Here is an 18,337-nt window from a genome sequence, read left to right as displayed (position 1 = left end):
CATCTATGAAAAGCTGATAAGTGATATTCACTTATTTATCTGATTCCGAAGAAAAATTAACTAAACTATAGCCAGAATACATAATTCCTATCATCAAAGTTCAGACTAACTCCAACCACTTGAACCTTTTTCTTCTGAGGACTTTGATGGGATTACATTGTTAAGAGTTATAATTTTCTTTTTTTTAACACCCTTTCACTATCTATCACAATATATTTTTCCACTAGACACAGAGAAATAATATCATCAGTGTAAAAGGAAATTTTACTGCAAATTTCTAAATCCTTGGTAAATCCTATAGAGATACTGCATGTTTTCAGAAGAATCTAAATTCATTAGCTCAACAAATTCATGTTTAAGTCAAAAGCACTGAAAAGCATGTGATATTTATAAAGAAATATGACCTAACAGAAAATAGAAAATAAAAAGCAAGAAAAGCAAATAATCATTATCGTACCCATTGAAAATATGCTGAATAAGTGGGTGAGTAGTCTTCATGTATACATCCCGATTGGTGCACGCTTCACCAAAGACTTCATCAAAATAAAAAACATGCTGAAAAATAAATTTGATTTTATAGAAAAAGATACATTCTGGATTTTCTTAATCACTATTCTAGTTAACAGATGATAAACGCCAAAATATGTCTTTAAATAATAGTAACTGACCATATCAAATTTAGAGATAAATAAGCAATCACTGTTAAATGACAGGGCCTCCTCTTGAGATCTCTGTAGACATGTTCTTACAAGGTAAAAACTAAGGCACACGATTTTTGTTTTCTCTTAAGAGAAGTAAATTGATAAATACAAGAGTGAGCCAATCCTCCTTAGGTCTAGGAGAGAAAGTGAATTCTACGGGGATTATCCTGGTATTCCAACTAGGGCTAGTATATTTAGAATTTTGGAGGAATTTGTGGCTGGGCACGGTGGCTCACGCCTGTAATCCCAGCACTTTGGGAGGCCGAGGCTGGCAGATCACGAGGTCAGGAGATTGAGACCATCCTGGCTAACACGGTGAAACCCCGTCTCTACTAAAAATACAAAAAATTAGCCAGGCGTGGTGGTGGGCGCCTGTAGTCCCAGCTACTCAGGAGGCTGAGGCAGGAGAATGGTGTGAACCCGGGAGGCGGAGCTTGCAGTGAGCCGAGATGGCGCCACTGCACTCCAGCCTGGGCGACAGAGCGAGACTTCATTTAAAAAAAAAAAGAATTTTGGAGGAATTCTAGGGGAAGATCTCAATTCTGTAGGTTACACAGCTTAACTTTTAATTCCATAAATATTTATTGCTCAGCTGGTAGCACAAACATTGCAGTAGGCACTTGAAGGGGCCCAAGGATACAGACATTACCCTAGCATTTCCCTATCTTATCTCCTAAAAATCTTAATCTACGCAAGTATGCAAATGACTAGAAGACAGAAGAATCTTAACATAAAGTACATGTGGACTTCAAAGGAAAACATATTCTCTCTGATTATGAAAAAGACTATACTGAGAATGAACTATGGGGGAAGAGGAGGAATCTGAAAGGTAGTGATGGAAGGAGGGAAGGTATTCCAGGCACAGGGGAAGTATGAACAGAGTCAAAGCAGAAAAGCAAAAGGAATTAACTGTTTAATTAATTAATGTTCAGGGAATAGCAAGGATTCAATGTGATTGAAATATAGTATCACAGAAAGCAGAAAAGTCAAACAGAGGCCGGGTGCAGTGGCTCCACGCCTATAATCTCAGCACTTCAGGAGGCCGAGGCAGGTGGATCACCTGAGGTCAGGAGTTTGAGATCAGCCTCGCCAACATGGTGAAACCCATCTCTACTTAAAATACAAAAAAATTAGCCAGGCGTGGTGGCAGGCGCCTGTAATCCCAGCTACTCAGGAGGCTGAGGCAGGAGAATCGCTGGAACCCAGGAGGCAGAGGTTGCAGTAAGTTGAGATCGCACCATTGCACTCCAGCCTGGGCAATAAGAGCAGAACTCCATCTCAAAAAAAAAAAAAAAAGAGACAGAATACTAGAATAATGAGTTAGGACTGTGTTGTAGGGGTCTTGGGACACCAGTCTTAACTGGGGGGCAGAATGCTCATATTTAATTCAGTAAATAGTGGGGAAACAAAGAAAAACTATAGGCAGGAAGGACGATCTCAGTCTTTACTGGAAGATTTATCTGGCTTCACACTATGAATGGTTTGAGAGCAGAGACACTAGTAATTCAGTGGTGAGGTAAAAAGGGTTCTAAATTAGATGATAACCAAGGAAATAAAGAGATGGATACAGAAGAAATTTGATAACTGACTAGAGGTGGAGACCTGGGGAGATAAAGGGGTCCAAGACAACTTGCAAGTGAAAAATCACAGTAATTTGGAAAAAGAGAGATAAAATACCCCATTATATTGGGTCTGAAAAGCTTTAATTCAGCAGCTGTAATTATTTCCATAATTTAGAGGCTTACCATGTTGGTAGGTACAACTACATATATATATGTATGAATATACATATGAATACATATTCTTATATCATGTTGGTAGCTTGTATATATTATGTATATATACACACATATATATAATATATACACATATATTCTTATATATATATAGCCCAACTATACATATATAATAATAATATGTATTTTGTTTATTGATTTATTTTTTGAGATGGAGTCTCGCTCTGTTGCCCAGGCTGGAGTGCAGGCATGATCTTGGCTCACTGCAACCTCCGTCTCTCAGGTTTAAGCCACTCTCCTGCCTCAGCCTCCCAAGTAGCTGGGACTACAGGCGTATACCACCATGCCCAGCTAATTTTTGTATTTTTAGTAGAGACGGGGTCTCACCATGTTGGCCAGGTTGGTCTCAAACTCCTGACCTCAAGTGCTGCCTCAGCCTCCCAAAGTGCTGGGATTATAGGTGTGAGCCACCATGCTGGCTGATATATATTCTAATATATTATTTGCACCACTGCATTCCAGCCTGGGCCACAGATGAGATGCTGTCCCAAAAAATAAAAAAAAATTTAAAAAAAGTAACATGTATTTATAGAATATCTCTGGAAAGATACACTTAGAATAGATAACCCCAATTTCCTTCATGGAAGAAACAGGATTGGAGGGACACTTGTATTTTACACTTTTGTACCTTTTGATTTCGAAATAGGTGAATCTATCCTATTCAGAGATTTTTACTTTTTCATATAAAAGTAACACGGAATAACATATATTATTTTACATATATATAGCTGGGCTACCAAGATGGTGTGTGTGTGTATACATATACATACACATATATATACATATATACACATATGTACATATATATAGTTGGTCTAATATATAAGACTATATATTTAAGAAATCCTTGGGTGCTGACGAGTTGATGGGTGCAGCACAGCAACATGGCACAAGTATACATATGTAACAAACCTGCACGTTATGCACATGTACCCTAGAACTTAAAGCATAATAATAAAAAAAAAAAAAGATCTCCTGATAATTTCAAGCCTGAATATAGCATAATGACAGTCCATACACCATGAATGACAGATAAGGCCTTATCTTCTTTTTGGGCCAGCTCTAAATATCTAGTCAAAAAAAAAAAACTGTATGGACAGATCCAGAAAACTGGACTTGGGCCAATTTACTGTGGGTCACTCTATCCCAAGGTTGTTTCTGTTGTGTGTACCATTAAATTACATTAGAATGGAAATTTGTTAGATTGTCTAAGAAGAAATTGGGAACACAAATCTAAATCTACAAGTTACAAAAAAAGTTACAAAGTAAGAAAATAATGAATCTGAAGAATAATAAAGACGTGTCAACTTTTAGTGTTTTGAAAAATGTGATAAGATTTTAAGAACACTAAAATATTAATAACTACTGAAGTTGGGTGATAGGTACATAGAGAGGTCATTAAACTTTCGATTAAGCTTAAAAAGGTCAATAATAAACATATTTTTTAAATCTGGAGTTTTTGTTTGGTTTTGTTTTGTTTTTTTGAGACAGAGTCTCACCTTGCTGCCCAGTTTGGAGTGCAGTGGTGCGATTTTGGCTCACTGCAACCTCCCCCTCCCTGATTCAAGTGATTCTCCTGCCTCAGCCTCCCGAGTAGCTGGGATTACAGTGCCCACCACCACGCCCAGCTAATTTTTTTGTATTGTTAGTAGAGACAGGGTTTCACCACGTTGACCAGGCTGGTCTCAGAACTCCTGAAGGTGATCCGCCTGCCTCGGCCTACCAAAGTGCTGGGATTACAGGTGTGAGTCACTGTGCACGGCCTAAAATCTGGTTTTAATGAACATTATTTATATCTATCTCATATATGGTCTCTAGGCAAGGAGACAAATTAATTAGTTGCTCAAATATCACCATAGGTTTTTATAGTTAGGTATGAAATCAAAAGCAAAGAAACCCACTAAATATATAGTTACCTATAGATGTGGATATATTCAGCATTTCTCAAAAAAAAGAAAAAAAACTCACAACTAAAGTGAGAATACATTTTTTTTTGTTTGCTTTTGTTACAGTGAGTATATGGCAATTCTGCCTCTCCTTCTAAAAGTGCTCATGGATAACTTGAGCTTTTGAGTAAAGACCTCGGAAAGCATTTGTTAAGGGAATTAGTATCTTTCCTTCCCATAAGGTTTAGATATTGGTTTTCCTAGTACTTTTGTAAATATCTTTCATGAAAGATATGTAAACATGCAAGATTATTATAGTTAACGTACATGCACAATTCATAAAGTCCTTTGCATCACACACACTTTCATTTGCTCACACTTTATCAGTGAGGCTGGAGCAACACCTATGTTGACTTCACTAACCTTGACAGAATCAGAGTTCCATGTTTGTTTGTTTGTTTGTTTTGAGGCAGAGTCTCCCTTTGTCGCCCAGGTTGGAGTGCAGTGGTGTGATCTCTGCTCACTGCAACCTCTTCCTCCCAGATTCAAGCGATACTCGTGCCTCAGCCTCCCGAGTAGCTGGGATTATAGGCACACAGCCACCACGCTCAGCTAATTTTTTGTATTTTTAGTAGAGATGGGGTTTCGCTATGTTAGCCAGGCTGGTCTCAAATTCCTGGCCCCAGGTGATCCCTCTGCCTCAGCCTCCCAAAGTGCAGTTTATTTTTTAAATAAGTTTTTTTTCAGATTATAAAAGTAACACGTGGGCCAGGGGCTTGTAATCCCAGCACCTTGAAAGGCTGAGGGGATGGATCACCTGAATTCAGGAGTTTGAGACCAGCTGAGGCAAAATGGAGAAACCCGGTCTTTACAAAAAATATAAAAATTAGCCCGGCATGGTGGTGTGATAACTGTAATCCCAGCTACTCAAGAGGCTGAGGTGGGAGGATTGCTTGAGCCCAGGAGGTTGAGGCCGCAGTGTGCCATGGCTGCACCACTGTACTTCAGCCTGGGCAACAGAATGAGACTGTCTCTCAAAAAATAAATAAAATAAAATAAAACAAAAGTAACATGTATTTATAGGATATCTCTGGAAAGATAAACTTAGAACCCCACTTGCCTTCATGGAGGAAAAAGGATTAAAGGGACACTTTTATTTTACACTTTTGTACCTTTTGATTTTGAAATAGGTGAATCTATCTTATTCAAATATTTTTACTTTTTCATATAAAAGTAACACAGCTGATTATGAAAAATTTTTTAAATATGGAATTTATTTATTTGGTCTCAAACTCCTGAGCTCAGGCAATCTGCCTGCCTTGGCCTCCCAAAGCACTGGGATTACAGGTGTGAGTCGCTGCGCTTAGCCAAATACGGAATTTTTTTTTTTTTTTTTTTTTTTTTTTGAGACGGAGTCTCGCGCTGTCACCCAGGCTGGAGCGGAATATTTTTAAAATTACAATACATGCCAGGTGCAGTGGCTCATGTTTGTAATCCCAGCACTTTGGGAGGCCAAGTCAGGAGGAGCGCTTGAGCCCAGGAGTTGGAGACCAGTCTGGGCAACACAGCAAGACCTTGTCTCTACAAAAAAAATATATATCTATTAGCTGGGCGTGGTGGCATATGCCTGTGGTCCCAACTTTTCAGAAGGCTGAGGTGGGAGGATTGCTTGAGCCCAGGAGGTTGAGGCTGCAGTGAGCCATAATCATGCCATTGCACTCCAGCCTAGGCAACAGAACAAGATTCTGTCTCAGAAAAATTAAAACAAAATAAAACAAAATAAAAATTACAATAGAGAACAAAATATAGAGAATAGAGAAGAAAATAAAATTATCCTTAAATTTTGCTGTTCAGCCACTGTTAACTTTTTTTTTTTTGAGACGGAATCTCGCTCTGTCGCCCAGGCTGGTATGCAGTGGCGCAATCTTGGCTCACTGCAAGCTCTGCCTCCCGGGTTCACACCATTCTCCTGCCTCAGCCTCCCAAGTAGCTGGGACTACAGGTGCCCGCCACTATGCCCGGCTAATTTTTTGTATTTTTAGTAGAGACGGGGTTACACCATATTAGACAGGATGGTCTCGATCTCCTGACCTCGTGATCCACTTGTCACGGCCTCCCAAAGTGAGCCACTGTTAACTTTTTGATGTATTTCAGATTTCAGTATCATCTTTTTTTTTCTAATATGTATTTTTTTCTTTTTCTTTCTCCTGCTTTTTTTTTGAGACAGAGTCTCACTCTGTTGCCCAGGCTGGAGTGCAGTGGCGTGATCTCGGCTCACTGCAAGCTCTGTCTCCCAGGTTCATGCCATTCTCCTGCCTCAGCCTCCCGAGTAGCCAGGACTACAGGCATCTGCCACCACGCCCGACTAATTTTTTGTATTTTTAGTAGAGATAGGGTTTCACTGCCAGCCAGGATGGTCTCAATCTCCTGACCTCGTGATCTGCCTGCCTTGGCCTCCCAAAGTGCTGGGATTACAGGCATGAGCCATCATGCCCAGCCTCTTTTTATTATTTTTTTTAAGACAGAGTCTTACTCTGTCACTCAGCTTGGAGTGCAGTGACACAATCACGGCTCACTATAGCCTCAACCTCCCAGGCTCAGGTGAACCTCCCACCTCAGCGTCCCAAGTAGCTGAGACTATAGGCACATGTCGCCACACTTGGCAATTTTTTTTTTTTTTTTTTTTTGAGACACAGTCTCACTCTGTTGCCAAGGCTGGAATGCAGTGGCACGATCTCAACTCACTGTGAACTCTGCCTCTCAGGTTCAAGTGATTCTCCTGCCTCAGCCTCCCAAGTAGCTGGGATTACAGGTGTGTGCCACCAGGCCCAGCTAATTTTTGTATTTTTAAAAGATGGAGTTTCACCACGTTGGCTAGACTGGTCTTAAACTCCTGACTTCAAGTGATCCACCCCCCTCTTCCTCCCAAAGTGCTGGGATTACAGGTGTGAGCCACTGCGCCCAACCACCAGCTAATTTCTTTCTTTCTTTTTTTTTTTTTGAGACGGAATATCGCTCTCTCTGGAGTGCAGTGGTGCAATCTTGGCTCACTGCAAGCTCCACCTCCCGGGTTTACACCATTCTCTTGCCTCAGCCTTCCGAGTAGCTGGGGCTACAGGCGCCCGCCAACACGCCTGGCTAATTTTTTGTATTTTTTTTTTTTTTTTTTTTTTTGAGACGGAGTCTCGCTTTGTCGCCCAGGCTGGAGTGCAGTGGCCGGATCTCAGCTCACTGCAAGCTCCGCCTCCCGGGTTCACGCCATTCTCCTGCCTCAGCCTCCCGAGTAGCTGGGACTACAGGCGCCCACCACCTCGCCCGGCTAGTTTTTTGTATTTTTAGTAGAGACGGGGTTTCACCATATTAGCCAGGATGGTCTCGATCTCCTGACCTCGTGATCCGCCCGTCTCGGCCTCCCAAAGTGCTGGGATTACAGGCTTGAGCCACCGCGCCCGGCCTAATTTTTTGTATTTTTAGTAGAGACAGGATTTCACCATGTTAGCCAGGACGGTCTTGATCTCCTGACCTCCTGACCCACCCGCCTTGGCCTCCCAAAGTACTGGGATTACAGGCGTGAGACATCGCGCCTGGCCTAATTTTTTTTTGTAAATTTTACAGAGACAGGGTTTCACCATGTTGCCCAGGCTGGTTTTGAACCCCTGAGTTCAAGTGATCCTCCTGCTTTGGCCTCCCAAAATGCTGGGATGCTAGGCATGAGTTACCACACCCAGTCTATATTTTTTCTTTAAGAAATTGGTTGTACAGGCAAGCAGAGGCCAGACCATGTAGGGTCTTGTTAAAACTTAAAAATTTTATTGTAAGTGCAAGAAAGAGTCTTAAAGGATTTTAAGTAAAAGAGTATGTGTATATTTAGCAACTATCCTTCTATTTGTATTTTACCAATAGTATTTTAATAATCAAGTATGGTTGTTGCATGTTTAAACAGATGCTTTTATAGTACCTATCACAGTTAATAGCTTTCCTAATACTGAACTTGCATTATGCTTGCATGCCAGTATAAAGTACTGAAACTAACTTGCTAATGTCTTATGTAGGCTTTTGTATTCATATGTATAAATAAGATTAGTCAGGCCAGGCGCAGTGGCTCACGCCTATAATCCCAACACTTTGGGAGGCTAAGGCAGGTGGATCGCTTGAGCTCAGGAGTTCGAGACCAGCTGGGCAACATCGTGAAACCCCATCTCTACAAAAAATACAAAAATTAGCCAGGCATGGTGGTATGTACCTGTAGTCCCAGCTACTCAGGAGGCTGAGGTGGGAGGATCACTTGAGCTCAGGAGATGGAGTTAGCAGTGAGCCAGGATCACACCACTGCACTCCAGCCTGGGCGATGAAGACAGACCCTGTCTCAAACAGACAGACAAAAACCATTGGTCCACAGCTTCTTTGTGTGTTTGTGGGCCAATCTTACTTTGTAATATGACATCTGCATTAGCTTCCATATTAAACTTGTATTCACTTATTGCCAATTTCAAAAGACTAGAATGAAATAATATGGTTTCCTTGTTTCACTCATTATATTGATATAAAGTTTAATGGTTTGGTAGGATAGCATACTACGTGTATATGATCATATTTACTAAGTAACAAGATTTGAAAAGAAAGGACATTTAATAAAACAAACACAAAAACCTATTATCTCTAAATATGCTTAAAAATAAAACCCAAAGAATCTACGATCAATATTTATTTACCACCCAGTTTGCTATAAACCTACCTTTTCTTCTTTATATTTGAGGAAGAAAAAAGAAAAAGAAGTCCTCCCAACATTTTTATATCATAGCATTGACAGGTAAGGACTCGGACCTATGAGAGCAAAGGTCCAAAGTTCAAACAGCAGAGAAAGTGCCATGGAAACTATGGGTATTCAATAAGTATTGACCAGTGGTAATGACAAAAAGTAAGGTTATTGTGTTTGGGGATAACAGAAAAATACAAAAGATAAGATGATGCCTCCTTGAGGGAATTACTGTGACAGAGGCATCATTAAGGAAGTCTTAGACAGTGATTGGATAGGGCTATTACGATGGCTATAAGTAGCCATGGAACTAGATAGCATTACAACTAATTGGTCATTTAGTCCATTTTCAAAATAAATATCTCCCACTGAGACCTAATAGACCATGCATTGATCAGCAATCGATAAGGCTGTTAAAGTGATTGGGTTGGTTTTACAGCGGCCTAATAATTTAGTACCAATAGAAACACTCAGTGGATTACTCTGAATATCACTGTGAAACGCAATTTTGGTAACCAAAGAAAAAGAAGAACAATACAAGTTAGAAAGTGGGGGAAAGTGTTAACAAATTTGACTTCAGCATTAAAGGATTTATTCCACTAATGTAAGATCTCAGCTAAGGTGACTTGCTAGCATACCACATTTTTTTTCTCTCTACCAGCTACTCAGTTTTGAGGCAAGAGAACAAGAGAGAGAAAGAATAAATATAATATGAATGTTTAGGGAAGTAGATTCAGAGTAAGAGAAACTGTGTATTCGTAAATCTTAACATCTGATGGATTATCTGGTTTTAGATTACTCACAATTGTTTCACAGTCTTAGGAGTACCTAAGTGATGATTCTTTCCATCTGTGGAGTTTGCTGTTTCCCTATGAGACTAGATAATTATTGCAAGGTACCTTCAGCTTGGAGTAAGTTCCTTTCAATACCAAACTCTTTCTCCTTCGACTCTTCATAATCACTCTAGCAGGTAGTGAACATTATTTACATGTCTGAGTTATTAGTGTTTTATTTAAACCCTTATATGGTAGATGTGAAATCGTATCCTTGGATTATATTTACCCACTGCAGTCTACCCTGTATAAAGTGGTCTGCTCAGAGCCCAATTTTCACCAATTAATTATAAGCCCAAGACAGCTGAGAATGAAAATAAGCACATGGCTGGCAACTGTGGGTCCTGCTGCCCAAAAAGATATTGTTCATCATTAAACCCAAGTCTCAAACTCAGCAGATGAGAAGTTCACACTATGAGATGCAAGCAAGAATGGAAATCAACTGTGTGACATCTCATAGTCACTCTGGGGCATATATTCAGTGACTGGTCCTGTTGACAACTACTTAATTATTTATTTGTTTTTTATTTTTATATTATTTTAGAGGCAGATCCTCCCTCTGTTGCCCAGGCTGGAGTGCAGTGGTGCAATCATAGTGCACTGTAATGCAGAACTCCTGGGCTCAAGTGATCCTCCCACCTCAGCCTCCTGAGTAGCTAACACTACAGGTACACACCACCATGCTAGGCTAGTTTTAAATTTTTTTCTGGAGAGACAGGGTCTCGCTATGGTGCCCAGGGTGGTCTCAAACTCTCCAGCTCAAGTGATCCTCCTGCTGCAGCCTCCCAAAGCGCTGGGATTATAGGCATGAGCCACCACACCTGGCTCCACTTCATTATTTAAATTATTTTTATTCCTTCATCCCTCTTTTTTTTTTTGCTGAATATGTATAATTAAATTCACACAAAGCATGTTAAGTGAATATATGATGTAGCTCCACTGCACAAGAGAAATTGTTTTTGTATTCCCTATTGCACCATCTTTTTAAAAAAATGAAGGCCCTGGATATCAATGACTTAAAACAGTGTCACATCAGGAATGAATGTCAACACCCAAACCAGAAACATGATTTTCTGTGTTCTAACAGAAACCTATATGCCATCACTCAAACAAAAAGCAAAAAAAATAAAACAACGACATACTTGATAATATTAGTTCCAAACATAAAAGGAAAACATCATACCTGCAGAATATATTGAGTGAGGTCAACTGCTTCTTTCTTCTCATGCACAAGTAGAGTTTCTTTATCTTCTACAGTAATAATATTAATTTCTCCACGACGTACCTCCCTCATGCCCAGGGGGCGTTTTCGAACACAAACTCTGATTTTCTCCATCTCAGTCCAAGGATTCTGTTTCTCTGAAGTGTTCTGTCTAATATATGTTTATAAACAGGCTTTTAATTTTTAATAATAGGACAAGATTACTTAACAGGTCAAAGTATGGGTACATTTTGCTGTATATTAGGCATAATATATTTCTTAAAGTTACAAAGTAAAGGGTCAACCCTGAGAAAGTTCTTCTATCTCCATCCCCACCCTACTCCACCTCTTCCCCTGCAAAAACATAAAAAACAGAACAACAAAAACCAATCAACAAACAAAAAAACCCCTAAGAGATCTTATATAGGATACTATTTTATACAATTGTTTCACATCAATTCTGATCTTCTTAGCCCTCCAACTGGCTGCTGAAAAAAAATTTCTGTCATGGAGGCTGGAATGCATTGGCATAACCACGGCTCATTGCAGCCTCGACCTCCTGGGTTCAAGCAATTCTACCTTAGCCTCCCGAGTAGCTAGGACTATAGGCATACACCACCATAGCTGGCTAATTTTTGTAATTTTTGTAGGGACAGGGTCCCACTATCTTGCCCAGGCTGGTCTTGAACTTATGGCCTCAAGCAATCCTCCCACTTTGGCCTCTCAAAGTGCTGGGATTACAAGCATGAGCCATCACGCCCAGCCTGGAAAATTATTTTTTTACTGGGATCTGAATTGGTTAAAAAAAAAAAAAAAAAACAGCAAATAATTTTCTAATATAATGCATAAAGCACTACTTTTATGGCATGTTTTAAAGCAAATTTTATTTTCTTAACCAACATTTAGTGACTTTAAAATGCATCATTTTTGCATGAAACTGCAGGTGGAATAAAGAATGAAATGTACCATTTTGAGGTACCGTGGGAAAATCTTGACAATCATTAAAACTAGACGATGGGCCAGGTGCAGTGCCTCACGCCTGTAATCCTGGCACTTTGAGAGGCTGAGGCGAGCAGATCACTTGAGGTCAGGAGTTCAAGACCAGCCTGGCCAACGTGGTGAAACCCCATCTCTACTAAAAATATAAAACTTAGCCGGATGTGCTCACTTAAACCCAGGAGGTGGAGCTCACAGGTGAGATAGTGCCATTGCATTTCAGCCTGGGCAACAGAGCAAGACTCTGTCTTAAAAAAAAGAAAAAGAAAAAGAAACTGGATGACGGACATATTGGGATTCAGTGTTCTATTTTTTCTTCTTTTGCATATGTTTGATTTTTCACAAGAAAACAGAATTTTTTGTTTTGTTTTGTTTTGAGACAGGGTCTTGCTCTATCACCGAGACTGGAGTGCAGTGGTGTGAGCACAGCTCACTGCAGCCTCAACCTCCTGGGCTGAAGCCATCCTCCCACTTCAGCCAATAGTAGCTGGAACTACAGGTGCACACCACCATGCCTGGCTAATTTTTGTAGAGCCAGGGTCTCACCATGTTGCCCAGGCTGGCCTCGAACTCCTGGACTCAAGCAATCTGCCTGCCTTGGCCTCCCAAAATGCCAGGATTACAGGTATGAGCCACTGTGCTCATCAAAAATGAAAAATTTTAATTTTTTAAATTTTTTTTTATTTTTGAGACAGAGTCTCGCTGTGTCACCCAGGCTGGAGTACAGTGGCACAATCTTGGCTCACTGCAACCTCTGCCTCCTGGGTTCAAGCAATTCTCCTACCTCAGCCTTTAGAATAGCTGGGATTATAGGCACCTGCCATGACGCCCAGCTAATTTTTGTATTTTTAGTAGAGATAGGGTTTAGCCATGTTGGCCAGGCTGGTCTTGAACTCCTGACTTCAGGCGATCGACCTGGCTTGGACTCCAAAGTGCTGGGATTACAGGTGTGAGCCACTGCACCTGGCCTAATGTATCATTTTAATAAGGGTTTTGTGTTAAAATCTTTAGTTGTTGGATATCAATAACCTAATCATATAAAGTTGATCAAACAGTACAGAAAATGTTTAGTCCTTTTTAAAATTGCCCAGGGCTCAAGGATGACTCATATGAACAAAAGGCCCATAGTTTTCAAGTTCAAGGGGCAAAAAGACATGCATGTTTTCTAAAAAGCTCAGTTTGGGCAGGGTGGAGTGGCTCTCACCTGTAATCCCAGTGCTTTGGGAAGCTTAGGTGGGAGGATCACTTGAGGTCAGGAGTTCAAGACCAGCCTGGGTAACATAGTGAGATCCCCATCTCTACAAAAAATTAAAAAATTAGCTGGGGACAGTAGTGTGTACCTGTAGTCCTAGCTACCTGGGTGGCTGCAGCAGGAGGATCGCTTGACCTCAGGAGTTTGATGCTGCAGTGGGCAATACTGCACCACTGCACTCCAGCCTTGGTAACAGAGCAAGACCTTGTCTCTATAAAACAAACAAACAAAGAGTCAAATAAATGAAATGGTAATGGTTAAACTAAAATATCCATCCTATCCTTGATGTTTTTAAATAATGCAAAGCGGTATTTTTATTTATAAGTAATTCCAATTTAGATTTTTATGTATTATTCAATAAAAAAGTAATATTCAAGAAAATAGGCCGGGCGCAGTGGTTCACGCCTGTAATCCCAGCACTTTGGGAGGCAGAGGTGGGCGGATCACAAGGTCAGGAGATTGAGACCATCCTGGCTACCATGCTGAAACCCCATCTCTACTAAAAATACAAAAAATTAGCCAGGCATGGTGGCGGGCGCCTATAGTCCCAGCTACTCGGGAGGCTGAGGCAGAATGGCGTGAACCCGGGAGGCGGAGCTTGCAGTGAGCCAAGATCGCGCCACTGCACTCCAGCCTGGGCGACAGTGTGAGACTCCATCTTGAAAAAAAAAAAAAGAAAGTATTTACTCCTTTACCACTGAGGTAACCAACAGAATAGCAACAATCTGCCTTCATAGTCAAGGAACAATCTATTCCTCTCAGAATTAAAAGAAGAAAACAGTATTACATGCTCTGTGATCTCCTAGACCAAACAAAATGTTTCCAGAAATACTATAAAAATTCACTGATATATTTCAAATTATTAAAGATATTTTTACTGTTTAAACTGAGTCTTCTATTTTTATGGAGTAAAGAACTGATTATGAGATCTTCTGAAACCTTAGCCAATGTAAGACCAGATACAAATACTTTATCTTAAGGTATGAATAATAGTATTTTTAAAAAGAAAATATGGCTCAAGAATGAATTTTATTTTCCCATAACTAACATACATAACATTTAAAATAAAACAAGGAATTTTTTTTTTTTTTTACAAGAACATATTTCCTACTATACCATTGTTAGTAGTAGGGATTACTTGTTATTTCACCTCTTAGGGACCTTATTTCAAACTCTAACTCGAAGCACTAGGTGAAAATAACTTATTGTCACCCTGACTCTCAAACTCTAATCTCCACCTACAATGTCTTACTGTTTGTAACCACCAAAATTGTTTTTTCCAGGGTTGAAACTATAGAAAGCACTCAAAATCAGGATCGTATTTCAATGTGTGCAGGTGAACTAACTGCTCCAAAGACCTACTTAATTAAACTACATGCCCTTGTTTTTAACAAAGCATCTTTAAGTCTCCTGGTTGGGTTAAGTGAATTTGATAACCTTAAAAAAGTTCTGTGGATTGTGTAATTTTTTTCTCTATTGTAGAAGGGTTAACTATTTTACTTTCACGGATGTACTAGATGTATCATGTTACGCTATAATAAATAATAGAAACAAGTCTGCTACAGATCCTGGCAAGTCGCAGCTGTTTTGATGTACATGAACAATATCATCTTTCTCCCACCTAGAAAGTTCCCAATTTCTCATTAATTTTCCCACATCCAGGTATTCCTATTATTGATGCAAAAGCTGTTCATGATAATTTCTGTTATATTCATTTACTGTAAATAAGGAGTAGATGCTGTCTGCTGGACATGAAGGAGAGGCCTGCCCTTGCCTAAGGCTACTTTCCCTCAAAAGAAAGAAAGATAAAATTTATTACCTGATACAAGAATGAGGGATTCCATAGTTATACCCTGAAACATGAGAGATTCTTTGAATAATGGGAATATCACAATCCCCCAGTATTGGAGAAAAGTAATTTGGTGAAAAGAGTGAAGTGCTGATTTCTGTTTGCACATAGGAATCACCAGCTGTGGCATTCATAATTCCTGTTTTTGTATGGTACTGGGAATCATCTGGTAGCGTGTGTTCTAGCACTTTTAGGTAAGTGGACTTCTGTTCATATGCAGAGAAATCTGATAAACTGCACATTTCAAACCCATCATTGCTGGCATTTGTGTCTTTATTGTCAGCAGGAGAATCAAAATTCAGTTGTCTGCGAGGGCCAGATCTTAATTCCTGAGACTTGATGCGCAGGCTGCTTGTCTGAAGATGACGCTCTGGGATACTGACTGCTTTATCTTCTTCTTGCATAATCTTAATAATTTTGATAAGTTGGAAGAGACGTTTGCGGTCGTTCATGTCATGGACTCCTAATTTGGCGTAGTCTTTCATTGTAATCTTGGCTAATTCATCTATTTTCTGAAGGCCAAGGGCAGTGAAATGAGAATAATACTGTGCAAGTTCAGCTTCACAAAGACATTCATATAACCAGGATGCCATTTTGGTGAATAGGTTTCTATAAACTCTGAAGAGAGAAAGAAAAGCCATTCGCTTGAAATAGAGTATATGCAATACAATTATTTATTTAAAAAAATGAAAACCACAAAACCACAAACATGCAAAAAATGTTTTATCTGTCAAGTTCTCAACAAACATATTTTTCTTGTGAAATTATTAATTAAATAGCATAGTGCATGAACAAAGATGCTTTGTATTGCACATGAAGAATTTGTGGTAACACATAATTTGTTAATTTGCTTAATAAAAAGAGACCTTCCATTATATATATATATACACACAGATACACAAATGAACACGTACATAACACATAACTTACTTATTTCTAGGGAGTTCCTTCCAACCTTGCAATGTCTACTTAACACATGCCACAACTATTGAAACCTTGTTCCCAACAACTGATTGTAGCAGGACTAATTTTAGATGCTCAACTTAATGTCAAGGCATGCTGCACAACTGTTTCCCATGAATAATGAGCAGGGCCTAAGAACTCTTTCAGAATGAAAAGTAGAATTAAATGGCATACCACAGAGGATTATAAACTAATGTAACTCAAAGGAAGATAGCATTTGTATTTGCTGAGTACTGGCAAAAGTTAGTTAAATAGAAGTGAAGACATCATCAATTTGGCATCAACCAATTCAGGATTTCAGATCATTCCAAAAGGTGGTCATCGATCTCTATCTGTACAGAATATGAATCAAATAATTTACCCAGGAAATTAATACTAAGGTCAAGATTTTAAATAGTTGTACATTTAAATGTTTTTAAAAATTTTTAACATCGAGAAACTTAATTGAATACTAACACATAATGTGGTAAAAACACATAATCCTAGTCTATTATTAAAGTCAGGATCCTGAGCTCTCTATATCGCTGTTAATCAAGTTCATGAGAATATCCAAAAGTAAATACACTACATTTTCTTTTTTAAAATGGTTTTATAATTCAGAGTTTTCAAAAATTCAGTTAGGTAACTAGTGGTAAAACTTTCCTGTTTTCACTTTAATTTATATTTGATCTTCTATCTAGCAGAAATAGAGAAAAAGTAGAGGGTAAGGTAATAAAGATAATCAAAGAACCTTGAATAATTAGCTTTGGGGGAAATACTACTTAGGCTAAAAGGCTAAATGGGCTGAGTAACACATCCTAAACTAATCCTGGCCTTTTCTATTTGTGGTAGATTTGGTTTTTGTTTTGTTTTGTTTTGTTTTTTTGAGATGGAGTCTCGCTCTGTTGCCCAGGCTGTAGTGCAGTGGTGGTATCTTGGGTCACTGCAACTTCTACCTCCAGGTTCAAGCAATTCTCCTGCCTCAGCCTCCTGAGTAGCTGGGATTTACAGGTGCGTGCCACCATGCTTGGCTATTTTTTTTGTATTTTTAGTAGAGAGGAGGTTTCACCATGTTGGCCAGGCTCGTCTTGAACTCCTGACCTCGAGTGATCCACCCACCTCGGACTCCCAAAGTGCTGGGGGTTACAGGCATAAGCCACCATGCCCAGCCCAGTTTAGACACTTTAAAATATATAGATACCTGAGCCCCATCCCAGATCTATAGAAAACCACAAAACAACCAGAAATAACTCCCAGGTTTTAGGAAGGGCAGACATAAGAACTTCGGAAAAGTTCCCTAGGTAATTATGATTGTATGCCGCTGATTTATATCTATCAAAATTACAAATGCAAATGCACTGATCCAGCAATTCCACCTCTAGGAACTTATCCTTATCCTTCAGATAATACATACAAGTACAAAATGACATAAGTGTAATGCTATTCATTACAGCACTGCTTGTAATAGCAAAGTCATGGAATAGAGACTGGTTAAATAATGATAGTCCATTTAATGAAAACATGCTATGAGACAATTACAAGGAGTAAGTAAACTGTAAAATATTATTTAAAAAAGAAAGCTATCCAATATATTGTTACTAAAGCAAGGTACAGAACAGTTTATAAAACAGAGAGATAAATGATATATAATAAATCTACATATTTGCTTATCAGACAAAAAATATCACTGAAGGATGCACAATAATAGTGGTCTTGAAAGGGTGAGGGGAAGTAGGTAGTAGAGGGTGATTATGGGAAAACTACTGTATGCTTGTAAATGCTGGTAGTTATTACTACCTTTCCTATTGTCATTTCTATTTCACTGGTGTCTCTATCACCCAGGGCAAGACCTAAAACAGTTTATTTTTTAAATTTTGAAACTATGTGACTGTATTTTTTATTTTAAAAATATATTTCTAAATAAAAATATTATACATATTTCTAATTCCACCTCCCTTCCTCCCTCTCGGTCTCCCTAAATTGACCTGATACAATTGTTTCTTAAGATTTTGATGGCTTTCTAGCCTTTTAAAAAATTGTATATAACACTGTACTCATAACTATATTGCAATCTATGTTTTAATTTAACATAAACATTCTCATATGCTATTTGTTACAGGCATAA

The 18,337-nt window shown here is 39.1% G+C and overlaps 1 protein-coding gene across 6 annotated transcripts in view; it reads right to left on the bottom strand.

Moving 5' to 3' along the window:
- The window catches only part of KIF24 (kinesin family member 24), a 91,272-nt gene that overhangs the window by 57,296 nt on the left and 15,639 nt on the right, over positions 1-18,337 (bottom strand). For 4 of the 6 annotated variants that reach the window (XM_045373379.3, XM_074017262.1, XM_005581468.5 and 1 more), the window contains exons 2-4: positions 15,241-15,888; positions 11,156-11,345; positions 458-555 (exon numbers count right to left, since the gene is read on the bottom strand). In XM_045373379.3, the coding sequence (XP_045229314.2) occupies positions 458-555; positions 11,156-11,345; positions 15,241-15,863 (911 nt within the window). In that variant the 5' untranslated portion in view covers positions 15,864-15,888. Of the gene's footprint in view, positions 1-457; positions 556-11,155; positions 11,346-15,240; positions 15,889-16,200; positions 16,305-18,337 lie in introns of those variants that run through there. The other 2 variants (XM_065530998.2, XM_074017260.1) reach the window with 2 other exon arrangements.

This window comes from Macaca fascicularis, chromosome 15, assembly GCF_037993035.2.
Source record: "Macaca fascicularis isolate 582-1 chromosome 15, T2T-MFA8v1.1".
Lineage (NCBI taxonomy): Eukaryota > Metazoa > Chordata > Mammalia > Primates > Cercopithecidae > Macaca > Macaca fascicularis.
This window is presented reverse-complemented; position numbering and strand designations above follow the sequence as displayed.